The 15,253-nt window shown below is 43.1% G+C and overlaps 1 protein-coding gene across 3 annotated transcripts in view; it reads right to left on the bottom strand.

Annotated features, from left to right (window-relative positions):
- Positions 1–14,115, bottom strand: part of GCLC (glutamate-cysteine ligase catalytic subunit) — a 45,088-nt gene extending 30,973 nt beyond the window's left edge. For all 3 annotated transcript variants that reach the window (XM_081035076.1, XM_081035078.1, XM_081035077.1), the window contains exon 1: positions 13,476–14,115. In XM_081035076.1, coding sequence (XP_080891202.1) covers positions 13,476–13,625 — 150 coding nt within the window. In that variant the 5' untranslated portion in view covers positions 13,626–14,115. The remainder of the gene's footprint in view (positions 1–13,475) is intronic.
- Between the last annotated feature and the right edge of the window lie 1,138 nt (positions 14,116–15,253).

The raw sequence follows: 15,253 nt of genomic DNA, 5'->3' as shown, positions 1-15,253 counted from the left end.
ACGCCTATGGCTGAGCAAGCAAAAGCAAGGCAGCAAGCACGTTCCCTGGTGAGGCGTGTTTATAAACGAGGTTGGCCTAAATTCAGGGACTGCCTACGAGAAATGTGAGAAATTCAGGGTTTCAGTTCTTAGGAACTGGTGGTAGACTAACCCACCCAACACAGTGTGTGTGTGTGTGTGGGGGGGGTGCTGTCTTAAGAGACTGAGAGCCAATGCTAAACCTGAGGAGTTCTAACTCCAAAGTGACTGCTGTGCTCGGAGGGGGCCCACCTATGCCCCCACAGCAGGGCGACAGTGATTCAGACCTCCCAGTCCATTGCTATTCCACCAGCACAAGACTCTGAACAGAAATCCTTTTATGATCACATCCCATAAAGGCAGCATCAGGGTTCCGCGCTCAGGAGTTAGACCCGGATGGCAGGGCTGATCCGATCCACAGACCTGTGTCAGATGGGACTCGGAAGATGGAGACTCTTGTGAATACAAACTCCTTCCCCGCCATATTTAAAATTCATGTTAAAAGAGCGAAATCTCAAAAGAGGTAAGTCAAAGCTCCTGACTCTGATTCCAGCCCACCACCTCCTGTGCTGGCTGGGGCTGGCACAGGCTGCAGAACTATCAAGTGAGGTCAGCCTGATTTTCATAGAAAGGGCTCATCGCAGAATCTGCCTTTTCACAGGGCTCTGGGAAGGCTGTAGGCGCATTACTAAACCTGTTAGGACCAAGAAATTTACCAAGCACATTCAACATTAGGTTTTTTTGTTGTTTTTTTTAAATGCTGCCATTTCACTAGAAGGGAATCACTGGCCATGTGGTAGTGAAAAACACCTAAGCCTGCGTTTGTGGCTCTAAGACTTTGTTCCCACCATTCCGTCCCCTATTCATTTTCTTCCTTTTCACCTTCAATCTCATCTGGAGTTGGATCCTACAAAAACTATCACAGAGCTCTTTTCCTCCTGTTCATTTGGGAGGTGGTATGTAGGAGAGCAGCCAGGGGTGCAGGCTTTGGAGTCAATCCGTTTGAATCTTAATAACTTCTCTGTATTTAAGCTTCTTCTTTTGTAAAATGGGGATAATACCTACCTCACAGGGCCACTGGGGAGGATTACATAAAATAATGCACGTAAAGCGCCTAAAATAGTAGTAAGTACACAGTACCACTCAAATGTTAGGGATTCTTTTCTAGCTCCAGGGCAGGGATACACTTATTGAGGCAGAATGTATTTTTCAAATGCTTGTTATAACTTCTTAGTGGGCCATGGTGGGTTGTAATCAACATCACAAAAAATTTTGAAATAGAGTAGAGTATCAGAATATGTCACTTAGGAGCAGGAAGTACTATTTCACCATACAGTTTCAAACAGCATTTGTTTCAGGTACTAATTGATCTCAAAGGTGAAAGCTACTAGTGTACAATACTGCCTCACTCCGCCTTAGGCAGACATGGGTTCCTTCACTAAGCAGATCAAGTCATTCCCCTCCATAAAATTTTCAAATGGCCCACTCCCAGCCCCCTCACCAAGAACATTAAGCCCACCTTCCAGCCTCCGGCTCCTTCATTTCCATCCCTCCCTACCCTCACCTCCCCCCCCCCCCCACCTCACTGCAGCTACACTGGCCACCTTTCTGTTTCTCCAACAACCATGTCAGGGCCTTGATATACTTCTATTTTCTCGACTTGGAAAGATTTCACCTCAGCCCTTCAAATAGCTGGCTCCTGTGGGTCTTAAGTCCAGTGCCACTTCTTCAGAGAAACCTTTGCTGACCACACCCCACCCCAACACTGTGATCCCCTTCTTGTCCTTATCCCCAAGGGGCTCCAACCACACTAGTGCCTCCTAGACTTGTGCAAGGTGGTTACCCTGTCTAGAGCAGTCTTAATTTTCCCCCTCTTCTCACAAACACTATTATTGGAGACATTTGGAATGTGTTTTATCTCTGTGCCTTAGTTTCATCATCTAGAAAATAAGGGGAAACAAATGTCCCTTCCAGCTCTAAACTACTATTTCTGTGCTTAAACTCTTCCAGAACTTAGCATATAACCTTATATAACTCTTAGCATATAACCATCAATTTTTATTTCACTCTGAAATACATTCCTTTCTCTGCATTGCCAGGAATGTTAATTTTATTCAAATACATTTTCTCCGTACCGAAAGCTCTGATCTCTGGGTGAGGGCTTGAGACACACTGGCAGGAGTCAAGTGCATGAACTTTGTACTTTTAGAGGACTTCTGTTTACTTCCTGGTTCTCACCTCTTGAGTAAGAGTCAGCAGATGATGACCCCTAGATACAACTTAACGTGGCCAAGGTGGCCACGGGGGCCCAGAGAGGACTAGCATGCTTAGCACAGGCAGGACTGTTGAAAAGTGTACAGATAACAACATACCTTACAAGCGTATTTAGAGGGAAATAAGGAAGCACCCCCAAGTAACCTCTTTAGTTCATCTGAAGCTTACAGTTCAGAATATATACTTTACAAAATAGACTAAAAAAAAAAAAAAGTAACCTTTCCAGGGTTTAAGGTCAACTGCTACAATCCCTAACTCTTTAAAATAGAAGTGCCAGCCAGCTTTCACAGTTACTTCAAGATCTTGACTCTCTCTCCAGAGCATTAACATGTGTGAAGCTCTGTGCACCCCAGCCCATGACCCCTAAGGGTGATCCAAAAGCAAGCCGAGTCTTACTAACCTCCAGGTACAGGCTCATGGAGTCACATGCCTGAAGGTTTTGTTTCAGGGCTAAGTCAGCAACCAGTTCAAAAAGAAAGTAGTCAACTGAACAAAAGGACTGAAAGAGGAGCTGGGGGAAGGGAGACCAAGAAGACGGTGGGTCTATGTGAATGCTTATGTAATCAGGGACATCTGGTTTTGGGGTTCTTTTGTAATCTTGTTGTAGAAATAAGTTTAACTACCAAATCCTGACCACAACAGACACGAAAATCTAAAAACACAGAAAGCTCACCAGAGTGATCAACAGAGCAGAACTTTCGCCGTATGAGCTCTCCAAGGATACAGCACTCTAGATAACCAAGTTTTCCAGATACCTTTAAAGATGTATCCAAAATGAGCTTTTTTGGCTAGAACTCTGAGGCTTATTCATGTTTACTGATATTCTTAATGTCTGAGAAACCCAACCTTTGAGTGGAGATTCCGGGTCATCCATCATCCACAGTATACTCAATCCACTGCAATCAGTTTCAATGTACAATAGAGATTAACATGGCAGCCACGAAGACAGTACCGAAGTAACCCGAACTCATATGCTTTCTCAGTTCAATTTTGTTTCTGAAAATTATAATCAAGATTTCAAGGACTCTACAAACTGTGAAAACATGCATGGGCTTTGTGCCATTTATTTTGGCCAGAAACCAATTTTTGCTCTTTTCCCAAGTTCTTAATATGTTTGAAGCAGGTTGTTGCCAAAGCCTCCAATTCCTGCCTAGCCAGCAGATCCAATGGCGTCATTTCAGATTCCATCCTTCCATACCTCTCGAAAGCCTGCCAGCCTTCTCCCCCAGGGGTCCTTCTCAGAATCCCACACTAAACCCCTGTGACGTAAGTGATCAATATCAGCCACCACCCATGTTTCCTCTCTGGGTTATGGTGCTCTCCATCTTGGCTTTACCATTTTTAGGCCTGTGGCTGCCCAGGCACACACACAGCCGGCTCAGAAGTTGCTCCAGCTCCGTCTCCCACTGTCTACCTGGTCTACTGGATGAGCTCCTTACATTAAGGGGTTCCAAACCAGAATACCCAAACCAGCTCCCCCAGCAACTGTCCCCACAGGGATTCTTATTCACTTGGTCATCTAAGCTAGGAACCTGGGGGAGAGGCACCGCCATTCAGGCGCCAGGTCCTCAGACTCCTCCAAAAGACCTCTGTAATACACACAACTCTATTTCTAGGGCCTCGGGCTGGACACTCTTCTCTCTCCTCTGTAGAAGTGTCCTCTGTCATATGGGCTCCATGTCTCTAGAGACCCCTCCCAACCCATTTTTCCTACTGCTACCAAAGGGATCTACCTAGAAAAAAATCTCCTTGTACCATTCCTCGACTTAGAGAATCACGTCTCCCCTCAGGGGCTATTACAAAGGAACTTCAACAGCCTGAACCCAACCTACCTTTCCAGCCTCAACCTCCAGTCATTCCCTATTCCCTGCTTCGGTCGCCCTGTGTCACTGCAGTACTCCCTCACCTTCACGCACCTTCTTACTTTCACATTCGCACACGCCCTTCCCTTGCTTTCTCCGTCTCCCTTTTCGATCCTACCACAAGGTCCCCCGATCTCTAAGACTCCCAGTATCTCTACGTACAGAGCAAAGCCACCCCACCAACCACTGGGGTTCTTCAAGAACAGAGAGCTTCTCACTTGGTTTCTCTCTTGAACCCCATGGCTTACCATTGGAAGTCCTCGCTATATAGGAGATACTCAGTCAACACTTCTTAATTCACAAGTCATCCATCATGGAAATAAAGCCTTCATAGTATTTTGCCACACATAAGTAAAGATTAAGTCTCAGCTTTTCTGAGGGAAACATTTTGCAATACCAACTTGCATTTTATAAAAAAAAGTTATGAGGCTCACCAGGTTTACTGAGGAAGTAAAAGAAAAAATTTCTGGAAATCTAGTATCTATGGCTTCATAACTAGATTAGTTTTTCAGTAGTCAGTAAAATGTTACCTTAGTAAAATGCTAAAACCCGAAAGGTGACAGGACAAGGAAATGGACTCTACCATTTCTATATGCATATGCTGATTTTCATAAGTTGCACGAAGTTTGAAGCATTCTGAAAATTGTTAAAAGATACAATTATAAATATATGTATCTATATAAAAGCATGGGATTCAAAACCAAATGATAAAAAAAATCCTATTTGTCTTACAGATGAGGAAATTGTGGTCCAAAAAATTTACGTTCTGTACTTAAGATCACACAGCCAATTGGGGGAAGACTCGGGACTTGGACTCCTATCTTCAAATTAAAGTCCATTCAGAAAATGTGCGCAAGCTTTCAAAATAATTGTGTTTTTACCAAATACTTGGACAAAGGATGATAACAGTGATACCAAGTGTTGAACATTATAGCATAACAGAAAAGAAAATCCTTTAAAAACCTGGCTCAATCTTGGTTGTTGGAGCTACAACCACGAGGGTAGCCAGCCTTTGTACAAAGTTTACAGACAAAGGACAGTAGAGCTGAAAGAATGGAAACAGTGGGAAAGACTTCCACTTCTGATCAAGATGGAGTAACAGCAATCGATTATACCCTCCAAACTTGAAACAACCAGAGAGAGATAAAGAGAGAAAAAATATAAAAGGAATAGGTTTTTTTCCAAGACACTGGACATCAGATAAAAGGGCAGAGATCCCTGAGATATGGGGGGGGGAATTAAGTGAGCTCTACAGTTACCCCAACTTAGCCCAGAGAGGCTCTAGATAATGGGCAGGGAGGTGAAGCAGAGCCCAGAGGCCTCCAGGAATTGAAGAGATGGAGCTGAAAGTCTGAGGAAACCAAGTCAATTAGAGTTCACAGGACCAGTACAAAAGAGAAGAGAGCTGCATAGAAAACCCTGGAGATCTGCAGAGGGACCCCATTAAGGATTCAGTAGTCCATCAATCCACGCATGTGAGGCAAGTACTCATAGCTAGGACAGAGTGTGTTCCCACAAGCCAGAATGGAATAACTCCTACTTTAAGGCCACTGAAGGAAGTACTTGTGAAGGTCTTGTTTCAGTAGAAGGAAATAATTAGCCCTAAACTGAGACTTCTCCAGACCTGCCTAATAAATTGTAAAAGCGAGACCTGAAAGGATCAGGTAGTGTTAGCCAAATCATTACAAACTATCGCCAAATCATTACATTCCAGAACAAAGCTTAAGGATACTTTTAGGAATATACAAATACCGAACATCCAAAAAGGTAAAATTCATGTCTGGCATCCAACAAAGATTACCAGACAAGCAAAGAAGCAGGAAAACATAGTCAAAATAAAGAGAAAAAATAAATAAATTAGGCCTGACCTTAAATGACAAAGATGATAAAATTGGCAGACAAAGAAAGATATTAAAAAAGTTATTAGAACTGTATTCCACACGTTCAAAGTGAATTTAGTAAGGCTGCAGGATACAGAATATATAAAAATTAATTTTATTTCAATATATTAGCAATGAACAATCAGAAATTAAAACTTAAAAATAATACCAATTACAATAGAATCAAAAAATATCAAACACTCTGATAAAGAAACCAAAAATAATAGATGTATTTGTTCATGGGTTGGAAGACTCATTATTGTTAACACGTCAATTCTCCCCAAATTGACCTATAGATTCAATGCTATCCCAGTTGAAATTCCATTAGGGTTTGTTTGGTTTTTGGTAGAAATTGCCAAGCTAGTTCTAAAATTCATGTGCAAATTCAAAGGACCTAAAGAGTCAAAACAAGTTCAAAAAGAACAAAGTCGTACAGCTAACACTACCTGATCCCAGGACTTATTATAAAGCTATAGTAATAAAAACGAGTGTGGTATTGGCTTAAAGATAAACAAATAGATCAATGGAACAGTACAAAGAGTCCAGAAATAAAACCACACATACATTGACAACTGATATTAGACAAAGGTGCAAGGACCTTTGACAGCGGAGAAAACAGTCTTTTCAACAAATGGTCCTGGAGTAAAATGCAAAAATCAACCAAAACCAAAAATTCATACCTTGCATCCTATACAAAATTAACTCAAAATGAATCATAGACCTAAATGTAAAACCTATCATTATAAAACTTCTAGAAGAAAACACAGAAGAAAACCTTTGTGACTTGGGATTAAAGAAAGATTTCTTCAATACCGCACCAAAAACATGATCCATAAAAGAACAAATGGACAAACTGGGCTTCATCAAAATGAAAAGTTTCTGTTCTTCAAAAGATATAGTTAAAGGGAATGAAAATAGATGGGAAGAACCTATGTGCAAAGCATATATCTGGTAAGACTGACACACAGAATATTTTAGAAACTCTCAAAACTCAGTAATAAGAAAACAACTCAAATACACAAATGATTTTAACACACCTTACGAAAAAGAAATGGCAAATAAGCACATGAAAAGATACTTTTAACATCACTGGTCTTCATGGAGAGACAATTTAAAAAATGCAATGAAATACTACCACACCTATTAGAATGGCTAAAATTAAAGACTGTCTATACCAAGTGTTGGCAAGAATGCGTACGAACTGGAACTAGCATACACTGCTGATGGAAATATAAAAGGTGGTACAACCACTTTGGAAAAGTTTGGTAGTTTCCTTTAAAAGTTAAAACACATCACTCCTAGATAATAATCAAGATTGAAAGCATAAGTTCTTATAAAGACTTGTATGTTAATGTTCATTTTTTGTTTGTAATAGTTAAAACTTGGATACAATAATGAATAAGCAAATTGTAGTATATCCATACAATGGAACACCACTCAGCAATTAAAAGGAATGAACTACTACTGACGCATGCAACCACATGAGTGAATCTCAAAAACATATATGCAGAGTTTAAAAGCCAGACCAAAAAAGTACATGCTGTGTGATTTCCTAGATATGAAACTCGAGGAAATTCAAACTAAGCTACAGTGAAAAAAAAAAAAGCAGATCAGTGGTTGCCTGGGAAGGGTGGCAAAGAGAAGAAGGAAAATTGCAAAGGGGCATAAGGACATTTTTGGAGATGATGAATATGTTCATTATTTGCATTGTGGTGATGGTTTTACAGATGTATACATATAAAAAAAGTTCTTATTTTAAATATGCACGTATTTTAAATATGCACAGTTTATTATATGTCAATTACATCTAAATAAAGCTGTTAAATAAAAGGTTTTTAAAAACCCAATTTGGTTAAATCATGAACACATAAATGGAGAATATTAATTAGCAAGCTCATTAGTATATGGGTCATCCAATAATACCAGCAACATCCATGGTGCCCCAGGTATAGTTTTCTAAGTTTAAACATACGTTCAGATGACTCGAGTACCTAACAATGTTCAGAAACATAAAATCTGATGTTAAAGGTTCAATTAATATTCTGACATCTTTTCTTAAGACATGGGGTCTTAACGAACTTCACCTAGATTTTTTACTGCAAAATGAAGCCACACACAGAATACTAGCATTTGCTAGTACTGCTAAAAGTCGCCAACACCACTTCCAGACATTACTACAAGAGGTATTAATAGAAGTGATATGGTGAGATCATAGTAACTGGTTCAGACGCCTAGAAACATTTGTCTATTGGAGCCAGGCGTACAGAAGTAATGAGCCTTTCTCTTCCATTCTATTTTCCTCAGGCCTTTAAAGTACAGCAAAACCTTTATCTACCCAGAACGATACAGAGACGTCTACAAACTGGTCATACCCAGTATGCACTCCCCTTGAACAACACGTAAGGGCACATAACCCTCACATACCGATGCTATTTCTCACCTTCCTGCCTTTATTATTAGGGTGGTGCAAAAGTAATTGCAGTTTAAAAGGTTAAAAAAACAAAAATTGCAAAACCCACAATTACTGCTCCACCAATTTAATACATTGTTCTTTTGCCTAGAATGCCTTCCCTTCTCTTCATCTAATCAATGGCCACACATTCTTTATAGGGTAAGCTTCCCAAAGGTGGTGCCTGGTAATCAGAATCATCTGAATTGCTGTGTTTCCCTTTCACACACATACACACATGTGAACGTCTCTGCAAAGGGAACACAGGAACTTCTGGAGGGTGATGGAAGTGTTATATATACAAATGTTTGATATTTTTCATTTCAGCTGGTGGCAGATATCTGGTTATATACACTTGTTAAAAGTCACCAAACTGTACATTTAAAATGGGTGCATGTTATTGTATGTAAATTGTAATTCAATGAAATTGGTTTAAGAAGCCCACACTACATAATACAAAATAACAGGAAAACAACGACAAAACAGAGATTTACCCCAGAACTAGCAATCAAGCTCATCTTTAAGCCAAGCTTGAATTCTCAGCCTCAATTCCTAATATAAACATAGGGTCAGTTAGCTGGTTTTTTAACCTTCCAAAATGAACCTCTTAGTAAAAAAAGTAATTTTGAAAGAAAAAAAAAATTCACTCTTTTTTCCTTGATTTCACCACTCTGATTTTGACAATAAATGCTTTTAAACTAATGTCCTTGATTTCACCACTCTGATTTTGACAATAAATGCTTTTAAACTAATGTCGACAGTGACAGCTAAGATGCAACCACTTTGTTTCATGTGCCACAGAATACACAATGACCTATGTAAGAAACCCAGATCTTCATGACTCATAACGACTATCAAATAATTCATTTGTGCTCAATATCTTATTCTAAGAAGTCTATGTCAAATAATGCATTAAAAAAATTTTAGATTTTGAAATGCAATTTAAAAATACCAAAATACCATCAAAAATTACTAAGCTAATAGAATTATATCTAAACAGGCAAATTTCAATTAATTGGTTAAAAAAACAACAACCCACATACATGGAATGCCTCATTTCCCAATGGCCATGCTATTTAAAAAAGATACAATGGATAGTAAAAACTTTTCAAGAAAACATTTTAAGTTTTATGTCTTTACTTAAAAGGCTAGGCATTCACTTGCCAACCATTTCATCAACATTTTCTCATTTAATCTTTTTTTTTCCCCTGATTTTTTTTTTAAATTTATTAGTTTCAGGTGTACAAGACAAGGTAATATTTAGACGTTCATCATTTATATCCCTGAAGCTAAACATTAATGAATGCCAACTATAATTTTATATATATAATGTGATGACTCGGTGTGAGGTCGGAGGGATAGTGGATGGGGGGAGGGGGATGTGAGGGATATAAATGATGAACGTCTAAATATTACCTTGTCTTCTCATTTAATCTTAAGAACCCTGTAAGGAAGATATTATTGTCCCCATTTTATAGATGACAAAAATGAGGTTAAGAGACATTAAGCAATTGGTCCAAAGCTACACAAAACCTTCAATTAAACTAAAATGACTACACTTTTCTCCATTCTAGATTTATAGCTCAGGATTATGTTATTTTTGTTATAGGATCATGACCTTAATCATTAACAAGTTATGCATTTTCTAGTCACTTAAGCGCTCTTAATCTACCCAGGCAAATATGTAGTTCGAAATCAATGGGTGATACACCAGCCCTTAAATTCCATCTCAGTTTTGTTGGTTTTATGCATAAGAACACACTTAAATATTAAAGACATATATATATTTCCTCTCAAAGTTCACATGGACTTTTCTGCTATCTACAGGTCAATTTACCTTCTTGCCTTTGAGAACCACATTACACTGGGTTAAAAAAAACTAGAAAAATTATGTTTGCTTTTAAATGTTGTGTTCTGGCACCTCTACAACCTGTAGAGTTTGAACTCTGTAAATGGAGATTTGATGAAATCTCATACATTGTAAATAATCCAAAACCTGGTATAATGTGTTTAAGAAATAGACCTGGTGTCAGACAGATTTCAATTCTGATAATGCCTCTGCCACTAAGTAGCTCAAAAGGCCTGCCAGGTAGCTAACCCTAGAGTGATTATTATTAGGAAAAAATCAAATCTTATTTATTGCCACATTTGCAGCATAGATTTCCTAGGTTTGTCTTTTAATGTGCACGCTCCAAGTTATAAACAAAATCTATACCTGAAAAGCTGCGTGTGAACTGTGAAGAGAGAAGTGCTTACTTTTTTGCACATATACACTGCTTAGCAGGCAATAGAGCACCCCTGAATATCCCTCTTACTTCTTCCCTTGATCCCCCATCCTGGGGCAAAGCGAACTTAATACTTCCTGGCACCTAAGAGTTAGAAATTCTTTTTCCCACAGATAACAAACAGCATAAAAAATGGTGGCTAGAGTTAGGACCTGTCACACTAAAGGTGAAACAGGCATCGCTAAGCTGATCTGGGAATCTACCTATTTATAAGGTTATCACTTTTTGAGTTCCAAAAAGCCAGCATACACACACCTGTATTATACAACCCATTTTTTACCGTGGTAATTGGTGAAAAAGCGCTCTCTTTACTCAGCAGTCTAAAGATTATCTTCAGGTGAATTTCAAAGACTAACATTCTGGTGTGAAGGATGTACATTAAGAAAGTTTTATTCAAACTATACTTACTCAAATTGTAAAAGCTGGAAGGGAAAGTGTGTCCAGCCCTCTCACTTGCCAATTGGGGAAGGGGAGGCTCAGAGTCACCCGGGGAAGTTTGGCAGGCCAGAGAATATGACCCAACTGGAACTCCAGATGCAGGGTTCTTTTTGCTAAGTACTATCAGAGAGAAATACTGTCCGAGTAACCAGCGCTGAGCATTTTAAAAGTGGCAGGCTTTTCTTCCAACCCTATCTATGACCACGGCTTTAAGGCACATTTTTTTCTCTTTTTTTAATCCAAGTCCATGGTCCTAAGTGCAACCCCAAAATTTCCCACAAAGAGCAGTATTTTGGTATCACCCAAACACTGTCCCACATATCGCATCCCAAACACCACTTTCAGTCTGCCAAGGTCATCCTTCATCTCTAGGGCCACACCACCCCCCACACCCTTCTCTGCTCTTATCTGCCCAGACTGTTTCTCAGTTATTGACCAAGGCTTTTGCATACAAACAAGCTTGCTTGCGGTCTACTCCAGCTTGAAGATTTCTATTTAGTAGATGTAATAGTTAATTCCTACTACCATGTTTCTCCGAAAATAAGACAGGGTCTTATAGAGGCATTAGGGCTTATGTTCAGGGGATGTCATCCTGAAAAATCATGCTAGGGCTGATTTTCCAGTTAGGTCTTATTTTGGGGGAAACACGGTATGTACAAGGATTAGAGCTAACACTGGAGTAGTTAACTTCTCTCCTGCTCTTTTTCAAAGGCTCATCTCCTCAAGGAAGCCTTCCCTGATAAATCTGAGATTCTGGCTTTCAAGCTCCTTTAACTACAACCATGGTTAAGAAATCATTTACACATAACACAATACACACCCCCTCAAATAAATAACTCAAAAGTTTGACGTGATAGTCTTACTAAGTATGAGAAATCAATATTCTTCATCCTATTTTTAAAACCATCTAGAGGGATAGAGATCATAAAAAACACACAATTCACAAATAAATACATAAAACATCAGATGCTGTAAAAACAATGAACTTTGGACAAAAATCGAAGAGTGATCACCAAATATATACACTGCATTTCTGTCCGAAGAAGTATGTGAAACCACTTACAGAAATGTGAATTACTAGTCATTATACTTTTCTAACTTAAAACAACATAATTCCTTCAACTGCAAGAGGTAGAATTATCTTCCAACCTTAGAAGTAGAAAAAACTAACTTTTTGCAGGGAGAGTCTATATTGGTGAAGCAGCACCTTGAGGCTTCGATAACACTTGACTAGAGGATAAATTATTGTGCTCACTTCGGCAGCACATATACTAAAAAAGAGGATAAATTATTTACACCTGACCAAGCGAGAGAAGGCAAATGGTAAACACACGAAAAATATATACGGACTTTTCAAGAAGTCGTTTAATTATCTGAATTGAATACACATGTGAATTTTTAAAATGCGAAGAGGGCACACACAGGTCTGGTATAAAAAAAAAAACTCAGCCTAACAGGAGCAATGCTTTCCAGATCATTAAAATAAACAATTGCTCAACATATTGAGAATCCAGAGGCATTTCACCTCCAGGAAGAACACATGTTGAAGCACTGATTTGTAGTTTAGATGCCAGATCTAGGCCATGGCAAGGCACTAACATATCCTAATTTTGAAGCGCTCAGAGTTCTCATTTAGAATTAAACAGCACCACGAAGGTTTCTCCCCTTTACGAAAACTGAGCCCTAAGGTGTTTCAATTTACACTTATCAAGTGGGGGTTGGGGGGTGGGGGTGGGGAGGTGACGAGGAGAAATTGGAGGTTTAAAGGATAGCTGGATGAGGTGGGGATGGGGGGCAGAGGCGAACATCCTGAGGACCTGATTCCCAAGAGCAACGGGCGTTCCGGGGACGACTTTCATCGTGGTCGCGAAAGCGCATTTTGCGATGGGACCGTGGACCGCGAAAGGCGGCGGGCAGGTAAGTCCAGAAGACCGTAAACTCCCCGAAGCACCAAATGTCACACTTTTTCGTGCGTGCGCCCTCCCAGTGTCCAATCCACATTGGCTGAATGAAGGGGAGACCCGAATGAATGAATGGGAGAGAGGTCTGGCAGAAGGCTCGGAGCAGGCTGCGCGTCCCAGGCCGCCCCGGACGCCCTCCCGCCAAGGGCACGGACAGCGCGCCGGGGCAGGGAGCCGCCGGGGACCCTCTGCGCGCAGTGCAGGGCGCGGACCACCACGGGCCGTGGCGGAAGGTAAGGCCTCGCGGAACAAAGGCGGCGCGGGTGGCCCGACAGGCGTCCCGCGGGGCCGGGGCCGCCGGCACTCACCTCGTCACCCCACTTGAGCACATCCTTCTGCCGGTCCTTGACCGCATGGTAGATGTGCAGAAACTGGAGGATCCCGTGCCGCCGCACGTGGTCGGCGTGGCGCTTGGTCTCCTCCCAGCTCAGCGGCGAGCCCTGGGACAGCAGCCCCATGGCCGCCCCCTCCTCTTCCTCCTAGGGACTGCCGGCGGCGGCTCGCTCCGGGCGCGGGACGCGAGCGGGACCCTCGGCTGCCCGCGGAAGGCGGCGGTGACGGCAACTGCTCCGCCCCTGGGGGGCGCCCTCGGGCCGCAGCCGGAGGAGGGCGGCGGGCGGGGGTCCGGTCCGCTCCGGCTCCCGGCGAGGGGTCCTTGCTGCCCAGGTGACCGACCCAGGAGTCCGGCGAAACGCGCGGGCTCAGCAGCACAGGACTGGCGGGCAGGCTGGGCAACTCTCGGCCCGGCAGCCTCGCCCCTCGCCCGCTCCCGCTCCCGCCCCGCTCTTGCTCTGAGGCAGCGGCGACGGACCCCTACAGCCGCGGTGCGGCAGCGGCTCCCGCTTCTCTTTGCCGGTGTCGGGCACCAGCTTCTTCCTACTTGTGACCAAAACCTGCGCCGCCGCGGAGCATGCCCAGTCTTCCTGTCCGCTCGCTCGCCGTTCCCGTGCTTGTTCCTTCGCTCCGGATTTTATAAACTACGGGCGGGGGGGCGGGGAAAGGAGGCGGTGCGGGCGAGGAGGCGTGGCCGAGCTCCGGAAGAGGCAAACGGGGGGTTGCCAAAGAGGCGTGCGCAGGCGTGGTCAGGGCGGAGTCAAAGGGGAGGAGCTCGAAGGGGGCGGGAGTGAGGTCGGCCTCGCTTGAACCGAGCGCGGTCTGCAAACATTTGTTTTCTCTGATCCAAAGAGATAAAACTCTGGGTTGGGGAAGCAGATGATTATTTGAATTCATGAAGAACCCCCCCCCAGATTATTTTTTAGGTGATAGAGCAGAGGGAGAAGAGCAGGGTCTGACAAGAAAAACGTTAACTTGGGAATCAGATGAGACGCGCTCAATTCTCGTCTCCACCCTCTGCTGGCTGAGAACTTCCTCGGGCAAGTTGTTTCCATACCCGTATAAAAGGATGCGAATGCTATCGACCGAAAGACTTGGTCCAATAAAAGGATGCAACTATCTCGTTAAGTTTGCATTGATTACACGTGGCTATCACAGTTAAGAGAGACTGTAGTGACTCATCCACCTGTGTCTTTTTGGTTTTCAAAGGTGGCTGATGGAAGATTGAAGATCACGCGTGTGCTCGAGCGCGGCGGAAAGCGGCGCAGGTGCAGCCGTGTGCGCGGTGCAAAGCACGCGCGCTCGCCCCCTCCGCCCGCCGCGTCCCCCCACGGCCCCGGGACGCCGGCCTCCGGGAGTGTCCGTTTCTAAGGAGGAAACGGGGGCAGGGGCGCTTCCCTAAGACGAGGTTCTGGTCCGGCCGAAGCGCCACGCGACGCGGAACGTAGCCAGAGTCACGCGTAATTTGAGCCACTCAGCCGCAGACTCCGGTCGGTGCGCCCAGAGGGTGCCTGTCCGACCGTGCGCCCGAAGGCCGAGCCCGCATCCCGAGGAGCCCCCGGCCACTCCCACATCAGCCGCGGCGTGGTGGCCCCACCGGGCAGTCGCGTCACATGTAACCCCAGCCCCCCACAGTGCCCTTGCCAAGTGCTGTTACGAGGCGGGGCAAACCCCCCCACCGATCCCCGGACGTCGTGTTCAGCGTGCCGTTTCCCTCCATTGGACGGCAGTTCGCGTCTTTCACGTTTACTTC

This window comes from Rhinolophus hipposideros, assembly GCF_964194185.1.
Source record: "Rhinolophus hipposideros genome assembly, chromosome: 3".
Classification (NCBI taxonomy): domain Eukaryota; kingdom Metazoa; phylum Chordata; class Mammalia; order Chiroptera; family Rhinolophidae; genus Rhinolophus; species Rhinolophus hipposideros.
Note: the sequence above shows the minus strand (reverse complement) of the source record. Positions and strands in the feature narration are given on the sequence as shown.